This window comes from Anthonomus grandis, chromosome 22 (assembly GCF_022605725.1).
Source record: "Anthonomus grandis grandis chromosome 22, icAntGran1.3, whole genome shotgun sequence".
Lineage (NCBI taxonomy): Eukaryota > Metazoa > Arthropoda > Insecta > Coleoptera > Curculionidae > Anthonomus > Anthonomus grandis.
The window spans coordinates 37,896,900-37,921,895 of NC_065567.1; the positions used below are offsets into that span (position 1 = coordinate 37,896,900).

The following is a 24,996-nucleotide window of genomic DNA, read 5'->3' on the forward strand; positions in this document are numbered from 1 at the left end:
CTCAAATTGATTAAATAACTGCACACATAATAAAAAATATCATACAAAAGGGGACCAAGCCAAATAGAAAAGTTTACATATCTAAAAATTTATAAAAAGAATAGTTTACATATCTTAACATTTTTAAATCTTACCAAGCACTTGTCACATGACTTATGTTTCAAACCATATAAGTGTAAGAGTACGTATTCTACTGGTATCAGTACTATGAATCTGTCACCTGACTTTTCACATAAGTCATGTATACTTATGAAAATGTCAACGGGGCATAAAAATACCTGAAGATAAATAAATCGGCATTGCTGTTATAGACTCGAATTGAAGCGTTTTATTTATTACCAACCACAACCAAAGAAATATAACAGCACTTAAGAAACACAATCGAAGAAATTTGTTGTGATCTAGAATTGAATTTTAATATTTTAATTAAATAATAGATTCAAAATAATATTCTAGAGTTAGAAGAAATATATTTGTGGTATATGTCTAAAATCAGGTAATATGTCATTCTCCAACCAGATACGAAAAAATTTCAATACCTGTATTATCTAAAATATAAAAATAATGGTGGTTAATTTGGAATAACAGATTAATCACAGTAACAGATAATACAGATCAGACCAATCCAATATATTAAAAAACACATATTAATCCAGCATACCACCATTGTTTGTGTATTTTATTTTTCAGATGCTTTTTATGAGAGATCGATTTTTCTATGATTTTTTTTCCATTTCCCAAAAATTTCTTTTGCGAAACAAGTCGGCTAAAGATATAACCAAAATATACATTTTCTTTAATAGTAAACTTAAAAATGGTTAACTGAAAATACCCGCAAACTTAAAAACAACAGGATCAAAGGCAATAAAAACAGTAGCATCACCTAAAGTTATTTGATATATGAACAATCAACACAATATAAGAAGTTCAAACCGGGTATAAGAGATAAATAATTGGAGACTCATCCAAAGCTACTGGAAAAGCCTTAATGGAAATTTCAGAAGTCATTCCCACTAAAGATCACAAGCCAATTTATTAATAGAGAAATAACTTGACCTAAGTAATTGTTAATACTGTACGGTTTAGGTGCTATTAGAACTATCTATACGATTTTTTCGTGAAACGTTTAGTTTGTTCAGTTAAAATAAAATTGCTTAAAACTGCGACTGTAGATTTAGAATTCCAAGCGAGAGAAAACCTGGAAAAACTTGTTAAAGAATTGAAACACATTGGAAAAGAGGCAGATATTATTGGTGTGAACATTATTACAGGCTCGGGGAATCAGGTGAAAATACTCCAGCAATACGCGAGAATACGATCCATAATTTGAAAATAATCTTACAACGAATCCCACCTACAACGTTAAAATAATTAAAACAGTTACGAAATTAATGTTATGCTGAATATTAAGCATGCCACCATAACCAAATGCTTATAACCTTCATTGGTTACTATCGAATCTATATTAAACCCGCTAGTCCTAAGTAATTCTATTTAATCTTAGGCTAGGCAAGTATATCTAGTATAAATTAGTATAAACCGCGAAAATCTTCTATTTATTACACATATTAGTCTTTACTATCATGATTGAATAAAGTGTACCTTGCAACTCTGATAATAACATAAGTAGCAAGGTTTTAATTTGCAATTGTTACTTACTTACCCCTCCGGTTTTAAATAAGAACTTGTTTTTGTATTCAAAATCATATTTCTCAAATAGATGATCTGATCGAAAAAGTTGAAATTCAGCTGTTACCGGTGGGCCAATTCCCGGTTTCACAAACACGAGGAAACCGCTTGTTGCTCCCAGAATAGTAAAACTTAGGATCCAAAAATATCTTAACTTTATGATTAGTTGGATAAGTAACTCCTTTTTTCCATTCCATAAAGCAGCTAAATAGAAAAAAAATGGTAAAACAAACAAGAGCTAAGTATTCTTAAAAATAACTTACTGAGACATTTTCCAAATACAGGTGACATAGTCCATTGCGATTTAAAACAACAGAACAATTGGCTGAACATTACAAAACAAACCGGATGTATGGAGTGAGAGAGCCATGACTTTTCCCAAATAACTAAACAGGCTGGAATCCAGGAAATCATTAAGAGATAATTTAATATAACTGCAGTCCCGGCAAATATACTGAAATATTATTTAAATGGTTAAAATATTAAAATGAATAAATTTTAAACATGAATAGAATAGTAAGTCTTACTAAACTGTACGGCTTAAAAAATTTATAAAAAGTACATACCTAAAGCAGCTAATAGCAGTAACAGTACTGACATAAGAACCCCAAAAGGCTACGGCCGTTGTCAAGGCGGTAACAAACATTGATTTAAAAGCATGTTTAATCGTACCAGTCAATATTTCATGGACATCATTGTCATTAGCTTCATCATTTTTCTTCACATGCCACATTTTACATAAAATAAATGAACTATCTGCTCCAATTCCTAAAAAAAATTAATTGCTCGTTGGATTTTATCGGTCTACAAATTAATTGATTCTTATACGAAATTTTTGTAGAACTATTCGGTACAGGTAGTTTTATTAGAGAGACATTACTTTCTTATAGGTCGCTTACGTGGCTAAATGTATAAGTAATCAAAATTGATTTAAACAATATTATTTATAAGTAAATTTGCTACCGCTCGAATTTATAATTTAAATAATATATCTGAGACGTGTCCTTAACAAAAGACAACAAAAAAGAAACTAAAAATTACTTCAATTTCCTACAAGTAGCAAATAGTGCAAATGTGTGTTAAATGTATGAAAACTGCTTTAAATAACTCGAAGATAAAATACTTTAAAATCCTCATAAAATATGAAAATGTACTGGACGGTGTGGCACAGTTTTCTAATTTTGTTCATGCTAAGAAACTTCTTGTTATTAAGTTACATTAATTTGTAACGAGCTACCAAATCAAGCACTAATCCAGCCAACTACATAAATGTTGGCCCCTATGTATTTCCTGGGACGAAAAACGCAGCACTTTATATATAATTCCCTTTTATTTATATTTAACGTTTTGTGATTTATATTGCTCTAATAACTTACCCACCAATAAAACAACATATTTTAAGTAGTTCCTAACAACAGTCATCTGTTTATTTAAATAACAAAACACTGGCTGTGGGTTTTTATTGTTTTTAATATATTTGATATCATCCCGTATCAAATAGCACTGTGCAGGGTATGTATAAACATTTTTTAGAAACTGGAGATTACAATAGACGACCTGGAATTGGTGCCCAACGAAGGACAAACGCTCATGATGATCGATTTATCATGATACAAATGTAGGTCATCATGCTTAATGTAAGCGGACGAACCGTTAGACGAAGACTTGGTGAAACCAATCTTGCTATAGACTCACGATAAGTCTACAGCTTCTTATACGTCATAATGTTACGCGGCTTGAGTTTGCTAGGAATCCTGAAGCTTCGGGTGGAAATGAATAGAGGCGCCATTTGTTTACTTATAAGTTAAGATTTTGATGAGAAAAAATTATAGCGAAGACCGTAGAGGGTTCACTTTTCTCCAGAGGCACGCACAGAGTTGTACGTCATTCCAGAAGACCCTTTAACTGCTGTCAGGTACATTCATAAAATTCTGCAAGATTTTGTTGTTATTTATGTTGATTTTATTGGAAATAATTTTATTCCGGTGCATGATCCACACCAGATCCCGCACCACGAGTAGAAATAGTATGTAGGCATTCATGTATTAGAGTGGCCAGCGTCAAGTCCAGAAGCGAACCCAATTGAACGTATCTGGGACATACTTAGGCAAAGACTATGTCATATTCCTGCTCCTTTAACCTTAAATGAATTACAATAGGCTCTTTTAGAAGAATGGACCTTATTGCTTAAGAAGACGTCACTTGATTTTGGCCATGGCTAAAAAAGGGCAACACTCGATATTAAAAATGCCCCTCAATGTTTTTTACTAGCAATACGTTTTCTTTTTTAATAATTTAACATCTTATTAGCAAACCACCTGTTTATGTGCCTTCGTAGTGTTGTAACAAAAAGTTTTTTTTTATAATAAATGGTTGATTGTTGTTAGAAATTACTTAAAAGATGCTGTTTTATTTTTATGTAAGCTATTAGAACAAAACAAAATCACAAAATTTTTTTTAATTGCGATTTTTTATCTCCGTTTTTCATGCCGGAGATTGTAATATATATCTAAGTCATACTAGTATATTAAATATAAGTAATATATTTAATAACAAAACTTACCTAATGATATAATTATTGCCAACAAATTCATGAATGGAAAAAAAGGTATTTTGAATATCATCTCATAGCAAAAATAGGCCACAATCAGCTGAATAAATATAGTTGCGCCAGTCATAACTGTTAAAAAGAAAGATCCAGTGTAAGACCAGATAAATATAAATATGATTAATCCTGCCAGAGCCATAAATCGCGCATCCTCTTTTAAGTACTCGTCGAATAGCATACTTTTAATTCCAAAATCCGCCGCTACTATTAGCAGACCTTCAAACTTCTTAGAGGTAAGTTTTTCTTCAATTTCCTTATAGAAGGACACGCTGGCAATGCTTGCAGCTATCGGAAAGAATAAAATAGTTTCCTCGAGAATTTGCGAGTCATTCATAAATGTCTAAAAAAAAAACATTTCTGAAAGTTCGAAATAGACAAAGATTATTGTTACGTGGTAGAAGTAAAGGAAAATAAGAATTTCAAATTAACAAATTTGAACTGAACACATTTAAACATAATTAATTGGTGAAGACGGAGCAAGTTTAGAACAAAAGGGACAAAAACTCTGTTGTGAAAAGATCTGAATTGACGTCTTTCTCAAGGCTGGAATCAAAAAGAAATTATTATTTCAGTAGTTCAGTTCATTTCAGTAGTCAGTTTCAGTTCATATAAAAACGAATAACACAATCTCGTGTTATTGCAATGGGAAAAAAAAAATTAAGGAGCGAATAGATTTTTTTCATAACTTTGAAGAACTATTAAAACGAACTTACTTTCGACGTGTACTATATTATAAAATATAAATTTTACTAGTTATATTTTAAAAAGCTTAAAATAGTAAGGTCGTTAAGCGCCTGTGTATTTTTCCCCAGCCATACTAAATTCGATTTTGATGTCTTTTAATAGGTTTTAACTATTACTTCCGGCACACAATAATCAACTTCTAAAGTAGAAATTATAAGGGATGTTTTATCTCGTTTATTATAACTTTTATGAAAGGAAATGAGTTAAGAAGGATTTGTAAAATTTGCAATATTAAGAAAATATAACTTTTATTTTCCACATTCTTCAATAACAGGCCTAACTATACAGGGTGTTTCAGAACTATGGGATCAAACTTCTAGGGGTTGTTCAGTGCAACAGTAGAATCCATTTGAGTATAGGAACCCATGTCCGGAAGTGTGTCACTACGCCACTACGGCCGTGTGACGCGTTTAAATTTAGAAAAAATATTAATTACCTAAATAGGGTCTGATGCATTTATTTTTACCTTTTGTATATGATACCACCACAACAATTGTTCAAAATGTCTTCCTCTAACCTCAATACACCGATTTAAATGCCGCACATGATTTCGCGGACTATACTAAAAATTTCGTCCTCGTTTTGAATGATTTCAAATGCTACTGTTATTCGTCTAATTAAGTCTAGCTCTGATTCTACTGAAGTTTCGTAGACTAAAGACTTAACATGTCCCCACAAGAAAAAATCGAGCGACGTTAAATCGGGTGACCTAGGAGGCCAAGATACTGCTCCATCTCTGGCAATCCAACGGTGCCCAAACCGCTGAGCCAAATACTCGCGTACTTGTACAGCAAAATGAGCCGGCGCTCCATCATGCTGAAACCACATTTGCTGTCTAACGTTTAGTGGAACATTTTCAAGGAGTTCTGGGAGAACTTCCTCCAAGAGACGCAGATAAATAGATCCTGTTAACCGTTCCGGTAGAAGATATGGCCCAATTAAATAATCATCAACAATGCCTGCCCATACGTTGACATACCAACGATTCTGATGTTTTCTTGGAAAAATTGATAACTTGGATTTTCTTCGTCCCAAACATGGCTATTCCTACTATTAAAAATACCGCATCTTGTGAAAGAGGCTTCATCGGTCCAAAAAACATATCGTAAAAAATTTGGTTGTGCAATGATGTGATCCAGAAGCCATCGACAAAATTGATGAAAATCGGCTGCAGTCATACCTTAAACTTTCTGGAAGTGGTAAGGATGGAGTTGTTGCTCGTATAGTACCCGCCAGACAGAAGCGTTACTCGTATTCTTAACGACGTTAAGAATACGAGTTATATCGGCAACTCGCTGAAGCACATCTTCTTCAAATTTGACCGTTCTTATGATTCGAGCAACACCAGTATCATGCATCTTGGGTCTTAAACATGCCTGTCTCAGCGAGCCGCTGTTGAACCGCAATAAACTTTTTGTATCCAGGATGCTGTCGTTCGGGATAACGTTCATGATACAACCGCGATGCTGCTCGTGCATTGCAGTTTGTTGCTCCGTATGCCAAATGCATATCCGCCAATTCTTGATTGGTAAAGTTTTCCATTAGCAATAAATGTTTAAAAATTGAGCTATACAATTTTTAAACATGACATAGAGAATTGACATTGATAAGCGTTGATTTTAAACAATTGTTGTTATGGTATCATGTACAAAAGGTAAAAATAAATGCAGCAGATCCTATTAATGTTTTTTATAAATTTTAACGCTTAGGGCCGTAGTGGCGTAGTGACGCATTTCCGGACATGGGTTCCTATACTCAAATGAATTCTTCTGTTGCACTGAACTGTTATATTATATTAAAGTATAAGGTGAACCTTTATTACCTGTATTTTATACTAATAAATGTAATTAAATAGTATACATCAAATAGTGACTCTTTAAGTTTCGACAACTCAAAGCCAATTGAGGACATATAGTACCCTTATTAAAAAACTCTGTAAAAATGTAATAATAAATTATTGCCATTAAAAAAAAGTATCAGTTATCACAATTTTCAAATTCTCCAAGCATAGATTGACTATCTTGAATTTCTTGACAAATATGGAGAAAATCAAAAAATACGCCGTTTTTCGCGTCTTATATGGAATACTCTATACATTTGAGAATCATCAAAAAGCAAATCCAAAAATTTGCCTCTTCTATTAGAAATACCATTCATCTGTACCATATTAAATTGTAAAAAATAAACATAAATAATGCCGAACATTCAATCAATGATCCGACATATTATAATTACCTAGTAGAAATCAGGAGGAATGTAAGATGCAGCAATGATAAATTTATACTTAGAAATTTCTAAACTAATTTTGAAACTTTATAAACAAAAAGCTGTTAAATTATATTAAAACTGATACGTAAAACATTAGACTTTCAAATTTAGAAGAATGCGTTTCTCTGTGAAGCCTTGAGAATGATGTTAAACTATGACGACTTTCTTAAAACGTTTTACAGAAAACGGGCTTTTTTTATCTTGATCCCAAACCTGCATATTTAATCTTTATCTATTAGATAAGCAAATTATACACATGAATATTTTACATCCAAGATTCACGATTTCCTTTTAACCTTAATGTATTCGGGTTTAGAAGTAAGGACTATATGACTTTTAAAAAATGTTTTTACTAATATTTAGTGGATTTTCTTAAATAAAATACAGTGCATCCGTAAAGTAGCGGATAAATTCAATAAAAATGAAATAGACCGTTTCTGAAAAAAAAAGCCCCAATCCGTCGATTTTAATTTGGTTCAGGGTTGTTTTACGTGGAAATTAAATATACAGGGTGACTAAAAAAAACGATATGACAACATCAATATGTTTTCTAAATGGAAACCATTTTTTTAATGCAGGATCAGAAAGAACGAATCATTTTTTTACAAAGGTGCATTTAGATCTCTAATTTAATATTGCATTTTTAATCAATAATTATTAATATCGTTAATTATCAATGCGAATAAGAAATTAATTTATTTATTATAATAAAGTAATTTCCTATCTTTTTTGAAATCATATATGACACGAAAATCTTCTAGTCCGATCTAATTAATGGTACTGACCTCTGCAGGAAAGAAAGTCTTGCCAGACAAAAAACTGAGAATGTTCACAACTGCGTCGTGCTTTAGGCAGTTTACAGGAATATCACAGTGCTTCTTTTTAAAACAATTAGTATTAAGTTCATTGCGATGATAAAATCCGGCGCACTTTTTAAGAAGTTGGTACGTCCGCTTAACATCCTTTTCCTAAAAGTAAGATTTAAAAATTATTACCTTATGAACTATTATTAAAAAAGTAAATAGTATAAAATATCAATTAAGCGGGGCTAAAATATAGCATATCGAATTTTAGGGAAAATCAGGAAAAAGCATAAATGCTAAACTATAAAAAATTATAAATGCTAACAATCTTCCTTTCTATCCTAAAAATGTGTGCATTGGCCATAAACATAAATATTAAATAAATTAGGCAACGAACTGAAAGTTTGGTCATGAAGCTGTGGAGTCGTATGAAGTCGTAAAGTCATAAAACGAATTTCAAATAAAGCTGGGATTCTTACGATTTTACTCTTAAAATACTTTTACGAAGGACAAATAATCACGAGTTTTTTAGGCAGAACTTATCCCAATAATTAAGAATTAGGCTTATTTATTTCTGAATGTTTGTTTCTTGATTTGATTGGAGATTGTAGTGATTTTTTTCTTTTATACCTAAAAACGACTTAAGGTTTAATTTAACATCTCATTTTATTAAAACTCGTCATTTGATATTATCGTGCTTCATTGATACCGAAAGAAAAATTTAAATAGTGTTTTATAAAATCAATTAAACAACTAAATTGTGTTGCCTCATAATCGAAAATTTGTAGACATAAAAAAAAACTTCTGTCTACTGCTATAATCAGTTTGTTGGGTTAATATTCCTATTTTTTTTTGTGAATTATGCAAACATATTCTTATATAAATAAGGAGGAAAGGGTTTATTTAAATAAACATAACTTTTCTATAATTCGATCTGTTCGCAAATTATTTGGAATTATAAATAGTTATATACATAGTTCGCGATTATCGAGAAATAAAAATGGGTTAGAAACAAAATATTTTAATAATATAAATTTAAAATAGAAAAACACTCATGCGTCGAAGGGAGAGTGAGTTGGATCGATGTGGCAAAAATATTAGTTTTTTAACTTTCATTTTATCGTTACTAAAATTTTAGATTTTGAATTTGTACGGGTATAATATTTTACAAAATAATAATTATCCAAAATGATGCATTTGGTGTTTTTTTGTTTCAGTTTTTAACTTTGCATTAAAAAGGAAATAATTCAAAGATTCCAAAAGCGAAAAAGGCGGGAGAACCAGATAGTCTCCAAATGCTACGCAACATTATTTAGCCAATTAGCCCCAAGCAACTTTTTTTTTGTTTAATAACTATTACTTTAAAACTCCACATCGGAGATTCATGGCAACCGTTAAATTGGTGTATTAGATCATGTTTAATACACACTCTAAATATTAAACATTTTTTAAGTCTGAATTAATACAAAATAATCCCGGGGAGACTGCAACCTTTGGAATAGATATATTAAGTAAAACTCTAGGCTTTAATTGTTAATTTGTCCTGTAAGTAAGGTCAGTAAGTAAGGTAAAATATCTACATAATTTTTCGTATTTAGCAAATATCCATCCAATTATATTATGTGGTAGAATCTGGCGCGAAGATAGTAAAGCAATGATTAGGACTGGAAATAAGTACTTCGGTACTTCTAGTGTATAATAGTTTCATACTTCTAAATCCACACCTAATCACTATGTGATTTCTCAAAGCACAGTATTATAAACTAGGACACCATAAGTTTCTGGCGAATTTAAAATCACGCATATTACTGCCAAGATTAAATTTAGTATTAGAGTGACGGTTCCCATTGATAACTTGATATATATGTTTAGTCACCTGAAATTTATAAATATTCTCAATTGGCACAATATTATAGTTTTTATATAAACTTTTTGTATTATATTTCTTGGGGAAATGCTATAGATTTATTTATTGCTTTATTTTGGAGAGTCCAGAGGTTTTATAATTTCTTTTTTTAAACGATACTATAAAATTGATAGATTTTGTAGCCGACAACGTACCAAGCAAAATATACTTCTTAATAAATTGGCGAGTACTGTGACATATTTTTTTGAATATGCCTACTGGTGATTAAAGTCATTCTTATATTAAATGCAGATCATAACGTATGAATACATATTGTAATAGAATATACTACTGTCCGGAACACTCCTAATTCCGAATGTCAAGTTCTACAATTACATTTAGTTTAATAGTTTTATTTATAGAGTTTAATTTTTTAGTATTTCATAATTTTTGGGGAACCCTATTGGGCTCCAATTTATTATTATTATTATTATTATTATTATTTTATTAGATAAAAGCCAAGAATTTTACATTCTGTATAGCTCTATGAACTAAGTAGGCATTACAATATATTTCAATAAATCTTCAAATGTCAGCTTCCAAATTTAAACACTAAAAATGTCCAATTTGTCCAGACGATTTTTAAAACAGTTTACAGAAGAAGCAGTTATGACATCTACGGTAACGAATTCCAAACATCGAACACTCTATTAGCCAAAAAGATTTGACGTGTTTTTGTTTTATACATACACCCTGCATGCCATTTGAAAACGAAACAGAGCGTATTTTGGGTCCCTCAGAACATTTGCGAAAAAATCCTCGGACCCGTCAATTTTTGATTCAATGGGGAAACATTTTTTTGCTAGTTTCGCCCCCTTGATGGCAAAGCCCTAGCGGGGGTGACAAGGGCCCCCAAACTTTTAAATGGAACAGGGGGTCGAGTGATACCTTCTTTGAAGGTATTTTTATGTGGATTATAACCCTAAAGTTTTAAATCGTTACTATTTGCCTAGTCGATACAGAGGCTAATAAAAGTTACAAAAAAATGTTAAAAAGTATAATTTTAAATAAAAGGCTTAAAGATAAAATCAATCAAGTAAATGTTCAAAATGTTGGCCTTCGATACAATAATACAGGTTTTAGTCAAACCTTTCCCGTACATTTTGCAAAATTTCTGGGGTGATTTGACGACATTCATCAATTATTCTTTGTCGCAAATAGTCTAGCGATGTTGGCTGACTAGCATAAATTTTAGTTTTTAAATGGCCCCATAAAAAAAATCTTAAGTCCGGGGAACCAGGAGGCCATTCAATAGCTCCTCTTCTTCCAATCCATTGTCCTGGAAACGTTTGGTCCAAATATTGACGAACCCTTGCAGCATAGTGGGGTTAGTGCAAAGGAATGCACCCCATTTTGCTGAAATACTAGACGATTTTCAAGTACTCGTTGTTATTTTCTAGTATCTCCACTAATGCTGGATGAATTGTATTTTCTAATAACTCCAGGTACATCTCTCCTGTTAAATTGCCAGGTAAAAAAGGGGCCTACGATATGTTTACCAAAAATGCCAGCCCAAACATTTAATTTTGTTCATTAGTTTTTCAGGATGTTGTGTATGCACTTTACGAAATATTCTGGGATTTGAATCAGTCCAATAGCGACAGTTGTGATGATTCACAGTACCGTTTAGGAAAAAGGAGCATTCGTCAGAAAAACATTCATTAAGTCGAAAGTGTGGATCATTGGCGGCTTGTTCAGATATATTTTCACAAAATTGTACTCGCCTATCAAAATCGTCTTCGTTTAGTTCTTGTACGAGATGCATTTTGTACAGATGAAACTTGTTTTTTTTTAATATCTTCTGAATGCTGCTTCTCTTAATACCAGACACGATTGATAACTTCCTTGTGCTCAGCTCCCTTGTGCCTAAAATAGCTACTTCTGAAGCTTCATTCACCACTGGATTATCCATTTCGCGCTTTTTATTAGCCACAGACCCAGTTTCCCTAAATTTTTGAACCAATTCCAAAATGTACTTGCGATGGACCTGTCGATTAGGGTGTTGTAGTGTGTTAAAGAGCTGGGCAGTTCTATTAGCATTTTCTTTGTTCGCAAAGAAAAGAGAAATTATTTCAACTCTTTCAGCAGGTGAATAAACCATTATCACACTTAATGTTGTAACTAACTTTAAAGAGCTATTTGTTTGACACACTATGATCTGACAGCAGTAACTGACAACCACTATTAAACTTCAAAATGTTGCTATAATAACAGTCTCAACAATAACCAAGAGTTCCCTTGCAGAATTGGCATAGATATAAAAAAAGATTAAAAAAAAAACAACAGAAAGTACGGTTCACAATGTAGAACAAAATTTTTTGTATTTATTTAACTGCTAAATTTACAAGCATTTTTTTTTCATAAAAAATGTTGACATGTTTTTGTAACTTTTATTAGCCCCTGTATCGACTAGGCAAATAGTAACGATTTAAAACTTTAGGGTTATAATCCACATAAAAAACATTTAGAATAAGGTATCACTCGAACCCCCGTTCCATTTAAAAGTTTGGGGGCCCTTGTCACCCTCGCTAGGGCTTTGCCATCAAGGGGGCGAAACTAGCAAAAAAATGTTTCCCCCTTGATTCAAAAATTGACGGGTCCGAGGATTTTTTCGCAAATATTCTGAGGGACCCAAAATAGGCTCTGTTTCGTTTTCAAATGGCCACCCTGTATGTTTTTTTAATCTCAAAGTGTGACCGCGAAGTCTAATATCGCGATTTCTTTCCAATAGTTCGTTTAGATCATAGCCCAAATAATTATAAAGGATTCTAAATGTAAAAATTAAACCACGAAGCTTTCGTTTATCAAAAGTTAGCAAGTCTCTCGAATTCAAGTAAATTTTTGTCGCGCATCAAGTCCGCGCACCATACGGGACCTGCATATTCAATAATAATAGGCCGGACAAACGTGGCATACAACTTCATAAAATTGTGAAATGGAATTTTAACAAAAGCTTTTTGTAGCAAATACAACATAGATTTTGCACGTTTCACAATTGAGGCAATATACTGGGATCAAGAGAGATCCTTAGTTACTATTATTCCAAGATCTCAATAAGATTCCACTTTTTTAAGTTTAATGTTATTTCTTTGGTAGGGTAGCTGGGGATTACTTTTTCCTAAATGTAACACCACACACTTGTCCGCGTTAAGAGGAAGTAACCATTCACTGCACCACTTCCAAATAGTGTCCAGGTCGGTTTGCAATTGTTGATGAGAAGTTAGAGGAACTGCATATATTTTTGTGTCGTTAGCAAACATTGATACCATTTTAGTTCTGAAGGTAAATCACACGTGTAAGCCAGGAACAGGAGAGGGCCGAGGACGGAGCCCTGAGAGACTCCGCTGGATATTGGATAGAATTTTGACATGGCCCCACCCTCACACTGAATTTTCTGTTTTTGAAAAAGTCTTCAATCCAACCGATGCGACTTTCCGCTGTTCGGGTACAGAGTTTTTAATCATTGAGTATTTCATAACTTTTGCAAGAGGCGCAGCTATCACTTCACTGCATTTTTTTAGAATAGTTGCCGTTAATTTGTCCAAACCTGCAAGACGAATCGTTTTTCAATTTTTAAATTTTTTGTTTAACTTTTTCCTCATTTATATTTATTGTTGTTATTGAGTTTAAGACACGAGGACAATGTGGGGTAGGTAATACATCTTGTTCAGGCTCTTTAGTGAATGCCTGTTCGAAAGTTCTCGCCAACTCTTCCATAACTTGCATTTCTTTTTTACACATGCTGTTGTTGCCTTTTTTTAGTAACGGTATTGACACCCTCGATTTAATTGAGGAGCGAACGTATTTAAATAGTTTTTTGGGGTTTTGGTCGTTTGCTAAATTAATTTCAAAATTTTGGCGGAAATTTTTGATTTAGTTTGTAAGCATTTTCGAAAAACTACGATGATTCGTCAGGTCAATGTCATTTCTTGAACGCTTATATTTTGTCCAGAAAGGTTTCTTCCGTTTAACCATGTTAAGAAGATTTTTCTTTATCCAAGGTTTCTTTGCTTTCTATCGCATTGGTTTTTCTTGAGAATTCAAAGTAATAGAATGGCAAAGAATATTATAAAAAACTGACCACATTTCAGATGAGGATTCACAGGATATATACATTTGGTCCCAGTCCAACTTTCCTAGATCGTTAGACATGTTCCAAATTTGTCACCAAATATTTATTTTGACTAGTGCTCTGTTTTCCATAGTAGGATTTTGTAGAAAATTGAAATTCTGCATTCATTATATTATGATCTGATTTTCCAATAGGGTCCTCGATTTTAATATTGCAAACAAGACATTCTTCGTTTGTTAGTAATAAGTCGAGAGTCGATGGTTCCTGGTTTTGTCTGTATATGGTTGATTCAGTGATGAGTTGGGACAGATTACTATTTAATATTAAGTCCCTACAATAGGTTTCAGAATTGTATGGTTGAGGAAATGACGTAAGTGGCCATTTTAAACTAGGAAAATTAAAGTCACCGACTATTACTAAATATTCACATGTCCTTGACAAGTCTTGCATCTTTTCAAAAAGCTTTTTGTTGTTTTCCAAACTGGTATCATTTGCCGGGGGGCGATAGATACACATAAAAGTAAAATAAATATCCTTGCTTGCTATTTTTAATATTAGGGTGTCTATGTTCTCAGAAGAAAATGGTAACTTTTGTGAAGAAAAATCAATTAAAATTTGATTGCTTACATAGGCGCAAGAGATTACATAGGTTATTTTATTGTAAATCCTGGTCATTTTAACTTACTAGATTTCATGCACTTGCTTGTTTTGAAAAAAGAAACATTTTAATAAGTTTTTTTGTTTATCTTGTAAACAATAAAACGTAGACGGTCAACGCAAGTCAGATGCAAACTGTAATCTGACGTCAATACAAGAAATGTCATCCTAGCATCAAAGTGTATTCCTGGCGTAAGTTTGTTTCAAACAGAAGTGTGGTCCTCAGTTTCGTTACAATATTATTACATATTTACAAATGACTAAGTGGAATCTGGTTAGCAAATTCTTGCCCAATATTGACGAAGTAAGAATTAAAATTTTCACAGATATTCCTTGGATTTTCTATTTTATGATTATTTGTAACTTGTCTTGTCTTCTCTGTAATGGCTTCTGCTTTTTTCAGGCAGTTTGCCAGCTCATTCGGGTGATTCGGGAATACTGTCGGATATGTACCATGTTCCCTGAATCGAACTTTGACAATACTAAATCGATAAGTTTCACACTATTAAATTCCTCAATGCAGGATGTCGACTCTCCCACGAGGAATGCATCATCCGACCTGGCTACTGGCGTAAAAAGGTTCAGCTACCACTAGCTGAACCTTTTAAGCTACCCCTTGATGGCTTACCGACTTCTCCCTTATTAAAAGTATAAATTCATTTGAAAAGGAGAAATACCCTTTCGTTCTGATTCATTATACTATATTGTAATCCATTGTTTAAGCAGATGTCTTTATATCTACGGTTTTCGTTAGTTTCTGGCTTTAAGGGATTTATATCACCTAATAGAGATAGTTCATTTCAATTTATGTTACTTTAAGTTGAAGTAGTAAATAAAGTATTTTGATGGAGTATAATAAACGTTTTATTAATTATAACATACTTTTACTCAAACATTTCTTACCGTAATCTGTAAACATGAAGTTCGTCCAAAAAGTGCAGCGATGTAATTAGCTAATGACCAGGGTTTGCAGCATTCTCCTTCAACCTCTGTGTTGGAAATGCAGAGTTGCGGCACACTATGTAAGCTCATTAAAACATTTTCTAATCTGCATAGTGATAATAGGTTTTTATGGCTAAATAAGTTTTCCTTATTCGGTGTTGAAATTACTAAATGGGAATATTTTTCATCTAAAAAAAAAACAATGTTATATCAACTTTAAGCTATTATATTATGTACGCCAACTATTTATTTATTAATATATATAATTTATTAAAAAATTCGGTGTATTCTGACTTCTGTTGGCCATCTTTCTATTGATTTATTATTTACACAATCGTGAGAAATTCCACAAATTCCATTATAAATTATATTGTTTATTAAGTTTATAACCTACTGATACCATTAATAAGTATGATTTTGCACCTTTAAACCACTTAAGTTGTACAGAGTTTAAAAGCACAGATAAAAAACGGTGTAGATGTATATATAAATTACGGTAAAGATGTATATATAAATTATTATATTATATATAAATATTAATTATGAATAATGATTGTTGTATTTTGTAGACACTTAAATACAGGATCGAAACACCAAAGACTAGACATAAACGCAGTTATTATAAGTGTGAGTATGTGTCTTTTTTAATTTTGTCAGATAAATTAGTGTATTATGTAAATTACTTAATTTTGGTGCTTTTATATAACTATTAAATACATTAACAAAGTGCAAACAAAACGTTAAAACATAATATTGAAATTTTAATACAGAGTTATTGAACTTACCTGGTGAGCCACAAAACTGTTTGTGATAATTGAGGCTCTTATAACTAGGGATTGTGTCAGTCAAATTCTGAATGACTTGCCACTTGTTAGATACTTCCGGCATTATCATGGCATTCTTCTCAGTTTTTATTACCTGCAAACAAAAAAGCATTTTTTTCTTTTAATTGTCATCAAGAACAAAAAATGCAATGACAGTGAATTTTTTAAAGCTAAATGAAACCTGATTCAAACAAAAGTTATTTTCATTTCTGTCTATGTCCAGCTAGTAGTAGTAGTATATACAGAGTGACAATATAAAAACCTTAAATGGCAAGCTAAAAACAGTTTCTATAAAACAAAGGGGAATAAAAACAAGCATATTGCACCCTTAGCTGTAATCTCTTGGACACAGAGAGATATACTCCTAAAATGTTAAATAGAAAGGGGGGTTGAGTGATACATCATCTTGAAGCTACTGAAAAATGCTTTTCATAATCCACATTTCAGAAAATTCTTCTCTATTCCAAGGAAAAGAATAAATGAAAGCACATATTTAAATTTTGTTATTATTATTTAATTAAATGTTCTAAATTAAGGCTACCGATACACTAGCATGTCTCTTAAGAATTCTAAACATATTTACTTTAAAAGAAACTTGTACTAGTATTATTATTTTAAGAACAGTTGACTTTCGGTTCAGTTTAAACGAATAGCAGCACTTCTTATCTTTAACAATGGTGTACAGGGCTGTTCTTTATATTTACAGAGCCTAGCTCGGTTATTGTACGGAATGGACAAAAAAACTTTAAATATAAAAGTTGTACAGTTTACCTGAAATCACGAGGAAATGTGCTATATAATATATATAATATAATACAGGGGTATCGCAAAGTTAATAAAAAATACAAAGTTTGTATTTTTTAAACTGAACACCTCGTATATATTTGTGTATTAAATGAAACTCGTTTTTCTTCTGTTTTCAAAAATACATGATATGTTAACATTTCGCTTACCTTTTTCAGAAATAAAAATCCTGTAAAACGTTTTTTTTTCTTCAAAAATTCACAAATGTTATATGATGCTGTCAGTATTTTCCATACAGTTTCTATAATCTTTGTATAATTTCTTCTTCTTCTTCTTCAAGAAAACTTCCCACCATGGCAGCTGTCGATGATACGTTGACGAAGTTCATCCAAACTTTCAGGTTGGGGAGTAAACACAATAGATTTCAAATGACCTCATAGAAAAAAGTCTAACGGCGTCATAACAGGAGATCTAGCAGGCCATTCTATAGGCTCCCTTCGCCCTATCCATTTATCTAGAAACTCGTCGTAGCCATTGCCGAACGGGAAGAACATACTGAGGAGGAGCGCCGTCTTGCTGGAGATATATTTTTCAGCCTCATCAAGTATAGGGTTTCCATCATCATCGATTTGGTTTTCAATGGATTCAGTGATAAGCGGATTGATGGTATTTTCCAACATATCCAAATAAATGTCTCCATTTAAATTTCCGTTAATAAATAATGGCCCAATCACTTTATTTCCTAAAATGCCTGCCCATACATTAATTTTTTGAGGGTACTGGGTATGCCCTTCTACAAATGCATGAGGATTTTCATTGCTCCAATATCTATAGTTATGCTTATTAACAAATCCATTTAGATAAAATGTGCATTCATCGCTGAAGCAGATATTCTTTACATGAATAGTATTATCATTAATCGCTTCAGTCATTTTTTCACAAAACCCAACTCGCCTATCGAAATCGTCTTCGGTTAACTCTTACATAATATTTTCATTTTGAAAGGATGAAATTTATGAATCTCAACAAATTAAGATAAACAAAGATTTTTCTAATTTTCTCAAAAACGAATCGACCGATTTAAAAAAAATCAAACGTTAAAATAAAAGACTTTGAAAGACCTTTTAAACAAGATATTACTTGATACCCCTTGCCATTTAAAATTCTTAAGGGGATGACCCTGTGGGGCAGAGAGTGAAAGGGGGTGAAGTAATTTTAGGTTAGAAAGTTGTCCCGTTTGACAAACCTTTTGACATATTTCGGCGTTTTCTTTTTTTAAACAGTGGTCTTCGATAAATCCGTGGTGGGAAGTTTTCAAATGAACACCCTGTATATAATTTTTTTAGATATCCCCATAGAAAAATGTCTAATGGAGTCAGATCAGGGCTATTTGGTGGCCAGTTAATGTAACCATGAGTTCCAATCCACTCATTAAAACGATTATTTAAAAAAAAATCTTACCGGCATAAAGTTATGAGGCGGACATTCTTTAAGAAAAAAAGTAACAAACCTCCATGTTCTAAAAACTGGAGATGTCTATCCTTGAAATCTAATCCATGATCCTTGAAATATAATGGGTCTAATTATTCGGTTTCTAAGGATACCACACCATACATTTAATGACATCCTGTCTTAGTTTTTTTATTTCGATATAAGTGTAAGGATTTTCTGGTGACAACCCTGCTGTGGTAAACACGGCTTCGTCGCTCCACATCTTATTAAATACAGGGTGTTCCGGAAAATTTGGAAATCCTCTCGAATTCACGTAGAAAATAAAAAAATAATATGTAACTTTCCTAAAAAAAAAAATTGCTATAGGCCCTCCCTACGAAGTTACGGCCCCTTAAAGGCGCCGCTGGAAATCGGTTTTTCTTGAATACATTTTAAAGTATTTGGTATAATATATATATAAATAAGGTTAATGTGTTTTAAGGACTTTCTTTTAAGAGGTCCTTAGTAGTGTTGATAACGTTAATTTTTTATTAAATTATACCAACAAAAACAGTCTTCTTATTTCATGGTTATCTGTTAATTTTTATACTGGCAGCATTTTGTAGGGATGATATCCATATTTATGTAGCACTCTTTGAATGTTTCCTCTAGAACATTCAAGTATCTACTAGCTTCTATGGTTGATAAATTAGGTTTTTCTTAAAAAATCAAAGCATAAATTATAAACGTGATAAGATTCTTAAATATAAATTTACTTTTTCTCTTGAAAATATAATAAAATTTATAGTTCTTCCTCAATGTTAGCTAAAACTGTGCATTTTTTTTAAGTGTGCAGATTTTTGCGGTGTCTCATACTCCTTTCAGTATAATAAAAGGTGGACCTAGCAGGAATTTTCATTTCGAGATGAATGTGGTGATACCTTTTCTTCTTCCATATAACTAACCCATATTCAAAAGATATAGAAAAAACATTAAAAGTGACAGCCATAACTTTATGTAATATACAAAAGGTCCTGACGTATTATGATTATCACAATTCAGATTTAAATCTAATTGATTTAGTTTAGGCTAAATTAAAGGGATATAGGGCAAACAAAAACTTTAATCTTAATCAAGTTGTGGGATACTTTTTTTTGATTTTTCACCCGACAATGGAAATCTCGTTGTGAGCATGCAAAAAAAAATAAACAAGAATATATTAGAACTAGATAGTGCTGTGGATCAGCTTCTTATTAATGTAGATAAAATTGATACCAAATTAGAAAGCGATACAAATTTTGAACAAAATAGTGAATTATCTAGAATAGAGGAAATACGTGAGCAGGGTTATGGATCACAAAACGCTAAAAGAGGACAAAACCTATCTTAATTTGTAAATTTTGTATATTTATAAAATAATAATACTATTGATAATTATTTGACTTTAAAATATTATATGGATTCGTAAGCATTATTTTATCGTTTATTAAAATACGTAAGTATATTACATTTAACATTAAAAAAGTCAAGTACAATTAGGTCAAGATATTTTTACCTGGGAAAATATTACGTTATAGAATAAACTGCAAAAATTTCTAGAATGAAATAATTATATACATTTTTGTAAAAAAAATGTTATATTATTTCATTTTTTTTAAATCGTTTTTCGCTGACACCTAGAAAAAATAAGATTTTCTTAAAGAATAAAAATTATAAAACCTTTATTTTATTTCAACAAAACAAAACATGTTAAAATAATAAATAGAACACCACCTCTGTTTATAAATGTTTTATATTAAAAATGTAATGCGAAGAAATTGAAAAACAATCTGCTTCAATAATTGAATTTTATTTTTTTATAATAGATATTATATTTATTTCAAAATATTACTAAAAGCTACGTTAAAATATGCCGGGTGTAAACTCAGTAAAAATATGGGTATTTATAACTTTGTGTTAAGTTTATCGTTTTCTGTCTCTGTTGCACACTGACTCTTGTCTGTGCATTTCATCGGCCACTTGAATGTGGTTGAGTAGTAGTTAAAAACATTTGTTTCAGTGATCAAGTGTACCTTCTATTTAAATGGGATGTTAAGATTCAAAACTGGCATTGCTGGAATAACGAGAACCTATTTAGAGAAGGACATGCGCAGTACCCCCAGTCGTTGAAAAATGTTTGGGCTGATATATTAGGAGATGGTATTATCGGACCAATATTATTTATGCCAGGAAATTTAAATGGCGATATATATGCGAAAATGCTACAGAGGTCTATAGGTGGTAACAGTGCGGAAATCAGAGAGACTTCCTACAATAGAACGTACTACAAGAGAACGTTTAGTAGAATTCCAACAGAACGGAGTACCTCCTATAATATATATATCTATATACTAATATATATATCTTATAATTATGTAGTTCCCATTAGGCAATGGTTAGATGATCCTTATCCTAACTAGTGGATTGGAAGAAGAGGTTCTATTAAATGGCCACCTAAATCCCCGAACCTTACACCTCTTGACTTATTTTTCTCTAAAATCTGTGGTTTTTAAAACGTAACATAAATCCTAAGTCACTAGAGAAACTCCAGAACAGAATGGTTCAAGAATCAAATCATTTATTCATGTTGAATACCAAAAAGGTTTACACAAGTCAAAAAAAAATCAGTCAGCTACTATCCTTAAAATATTAAAATATACAAATAAACATTTAATACTAAAGAAAGTTAAAAAAAGTTAAAATATACTAAGCAGTTCGCACTTCTAAAGATGTAATTTTTTTTTTAATACGCATAATAAGAATATAAGACGTTAAACATCACCAATCAACAAACAGAATAAATAAGTCACCACTGAAAGAGATATTTTCCATCAGAAACTGTGTGTGCTCATATAAGAAATTTTTTAATAGTACTTGGCGAATCCTGGTCTTAAACACACTGCCAGTCAAAGCCTTCAGGGTATTTGGAAGTTTGTTCTAATATTTTACGTCCCAATATCTTGGGCTACTTCGACACCTCTCAAGCCTACAAAGCGGAACAGCAAGCCGCCCGCCGTAGCGGGTCGGGTACTCATTTTGGCAGTCATTTGTAGGATATTAAGAGGGAGGTCTACCTGCGTAAAACGGGGTTAGCTCCTGTACCAAGACAAAAAAAGTTAGAAAGCTCAAATTTTGTGTAGGGATTGTTTATTGGATTATCTAGACGGGATGCTATTTAAAATTTTGAAAATCAAAAAAAACAATGTTGAAAATTTTTATTTTTTATTAAAACAATGTAAAATTGACCATCCCCTGTTTCTTAAATCTAATAAAACATAACACACGAAATATATATGTTGTAAACATTTTTGGTTTCTTTTAAAACCTAACCCAAAAAATAATAATAATTTTGGCTAAAAATTGGGTCTCCATAGGATATTTAGGCAGATCTGGCAACACCGTTCTTGTTTCTTAGGACGCACAATATCTGCCGGTCAGCTTTCATTGGTCGAAACGGTTTTGATAAACGGGTAGTGCTAAGCAGTCTTGATTTTATTCTAAGTGATATTCGCAATTATTATTTTCCTTTATTTTATTAGTGCATTGTGTTTTGTTCTTTCGTGATTGTGTACTTTCGTCGTTGTTTAAAAATTTTCTTTATGGGTCGTAATAAACGAAACGTTGTGGATAAAAAACATTTAGGTTTAGCTACTTTTCGTAAAAGTAAAAAACGTATTTCAAAAAACGTCTGGTATAGTTTAGGTGAAGTGACTTGGTCAAGCTCCAAGATTGAGTATGTACAAAATACAATCAACATACTACATATATGCATTAAAATAAACTGCAAAATATATTACGATATTTAGTGATCGATTCCCGTATATATTTACGGTGGATTCGAGTCTTTCCAGCACAGCCTCCGGCGCGGCGGCCCGTTCAACAATCAATATTTGTCAGATAAAGATAGGCAAGTTCGGCGCGGATAACGTGAAACAGACGAAGATACGAGATTCTCTCGATGCTGCTGGGATTGAATTGTGGACGGGCCGGAAATAGGAAACACAGTCGCGCGCTCAAAAATAGGAAATGCAATTATTTTATACGTTTCATTATTTTTATTTTACAGTTTTCTTCAACTAAACAAATATAATCAAAATATTAACTTTTATTGTGTTCCATTATTTATAAACGTAATTTTTTATTAGATATATATTATACGACGTGTTACAAATTCTTAGCTCAATATTGGGATCTCGGTAAATATAAGAGTTACGAAGATGGTTAAATTTAGGACGAAGTTTCGCATTTTTGAGCCTAAAAATGTGCCATTTGAAAATTTGTTTAAAAAATATTTAAATTTATATTTCTTGTTGGGGCGCTATTGGACCACCCCTTTTGTACGTGGAAATAATGTTGCGAAGAATCAACCATTTCTTAAGATGCCTGCCATAATATATAGGTCTGTATATGGTAATAATTAAAACAATTTTGAATTTTGTGAGTGTGTTAAAATTAGCATGGTGAAGACTTGGCTCACCCTAAAATCGGTTTCGCGTTTATATTACATTGCGTGTAGTTCTTGTTGTTATTCTATTTGTTCTATACTGTTGATGTTTTCTTTTATTTACTTTCGTCTCAACTTTTGAACAATAAAAATGAAATTTTTGCGGCCTTTTAATACTAGTGATAATGAATCGAATAGTTGTGGTAAATAGGTATTTTTAGGCATTTCATAATCTGTTAGTTTATGATCGCTTTACCGATCAAATTTTAAGAGAGCATCAATTTTTTAACACGTGTCATTTTTGACCTGAATATATTTTAAACCTGAATTATAATTTTTAAACATAATGTACTTTAAAAAATATCATTAATATTTGCTTAACGAAAAAAATACAGTACTGTTTTTTTAAGATAAAAATTCAAGGTTAAATGAAATTTTTGACATTAAAATTAACGAGTCACTTATTTTGGGTATTATGTCACTTATATTAAATATCAATTTAGAAAATACTATCTCATATGCTCAAATATTGAAAAGAAGAAGAAAATAGACTTATTTACATATTTAAAATATATTTGAATTTAAATTTTTAACAAAACCTTTCGTTATATTTACTTTAATGTAAGTTCAATAAGTCTTAAATACAATAATTTAAATAGATATAATAGATACCGCGAATGAATCCAATTATAATTCATGCCAATGACGAATCCAGTTCTGAAGAGATGGATAGTGATGCTAAATAGATAAGCATTTTTGGATGTAAAAAAATGTGGGTGCAAAATTATGAATACATAGTTAACTTCACTTATATTTGATTTCGATAAGCCCAAAAATTTCATTTTCAATTTCATTTCAATGAAAATTCATTGTTCAGCGGAAATTTTTGGGCTTATCGAAACAAATATCAGCGGAGGCAAGTATAACAATATTCTATTGCAGCACGGCCACGACATTATTTTATACCTATGTAACAACAAACCACCCAACTTTTTGACAATTTTTTTAATAATTAAAAAAAAACTGTGTATATTTCATTAAATCTAACCACGACTTTTGCATGACTTGATAAATGTTTTTGTTGGTTGTAAAATAACTTTTAACTAAATTTTTACTATATATATTTAGCCAGAGAACAACACGTTATATGCACGCCAATGCCCTATAAAGAAACCGCCGCGTGCTAAACGTTTTTAGTTTTTATACTTGTCCAAGTAACTTCACCTAAACTATAAATATAATGCTTTTTTTGTAATTAATAAGTGTACAAGGTGTCCCAGTATATGGTCTAGAGATGCTCGTAATAAGAGCGAAATATGTAACTGATTTTATTTATTATACAATTTTAAAGTTATTTGCGACCGGTGACTTGGAGTTTTATACAGTTTCCGTGTTGTTGGTAGAGGGCGTTCGTCGCGTTAGTTTTTACTTTTTTAGAACATAATCGCACTTTTAGGTTTTCATAATATGTGAATGACTTAAATTTACTAGATTTTTAGCAATGCAATCCTAAATAAAATAAAATTAATACCTAAGATTATTTTTTAAAAAATATTACGACTTTTGTTAATTCTTATATCTGCCGTATTTTAAAAAGAAGATCCTCATTATTTTTAACATATTTACAGATTTTACAATTTTTATATTTAGTTCATTTAGATTATTAATTATAGGACTATCATAAACAATTGATTTCAAATATCCCCAAATACAGAAGTCCATGGGGTTTAAGTCTGGACCACGCGCAGGCCAAAGCAAAGGTCCTCCACGGCCAATCCAACGTTCGGGATATTATTCGTCAAGATAATTGCGTACCTGTCGAGAA

At 31.6% G+C, this 24,996-nt stretch overlaps 1 protein-coding gene across 8 annotated transcripts in view; it reads right to left on the reverse strand.

Moving 5' to 3' along the window:
- Nucleotides 1–24,996, reverse strand: part of LOC126748987 (protein dispatched) — a 94,837-nt gene that overhangs the window by 45,772 nt on the left and 24,069 nt on the right. For 7 of the 8 annotated variants that reach the window (XR_007664852.1, XR_007664851.1, XM_050458559.1 and 4 more), the window contains 7 exons: nucleotides 16,475–16,607; nucleotides 15,651–15,877; nucleotides 8,095–8,277; nucleotides 4,253–4,637; nucleotides 2,256–2,457; nucleotides 1,953–2,143; nucleotides 1,664–1,893 (listed from right to left, as the gene is read on the reverse strand). Coding sequence is in view for 6 of the 8 variants with exons in the window: in XM_050458559.1 (XP_050314516.1) it covers nucleotides 1,664–1,893; nucleotides 1,953–2,143; nucleotides 2,256–2,457; nucleotides 4,253–4,637; nucleotides 8,095–8,277; nucleotides 15,651–15,877; nucleotides 16,475–16,607 (1,551 nt within the window). In the remaining 2 variants the exon portion in view is untranslated. Of the gene's footprint in view, nucleotides 1–1,659; nucleotides 1,894–1,952; nucleotides 2,144–2,255; nucleotides 2,458–4,252; nucleotides 4,638–8,094; nucleotides 8,278–15,650; nucleotides 15,878–16,474; nucleotides 16,608–24,996 lie in introns of all 8 variants that reach the window. The other variant, XM_050458561.1, reaches the window with a different exon arrangement.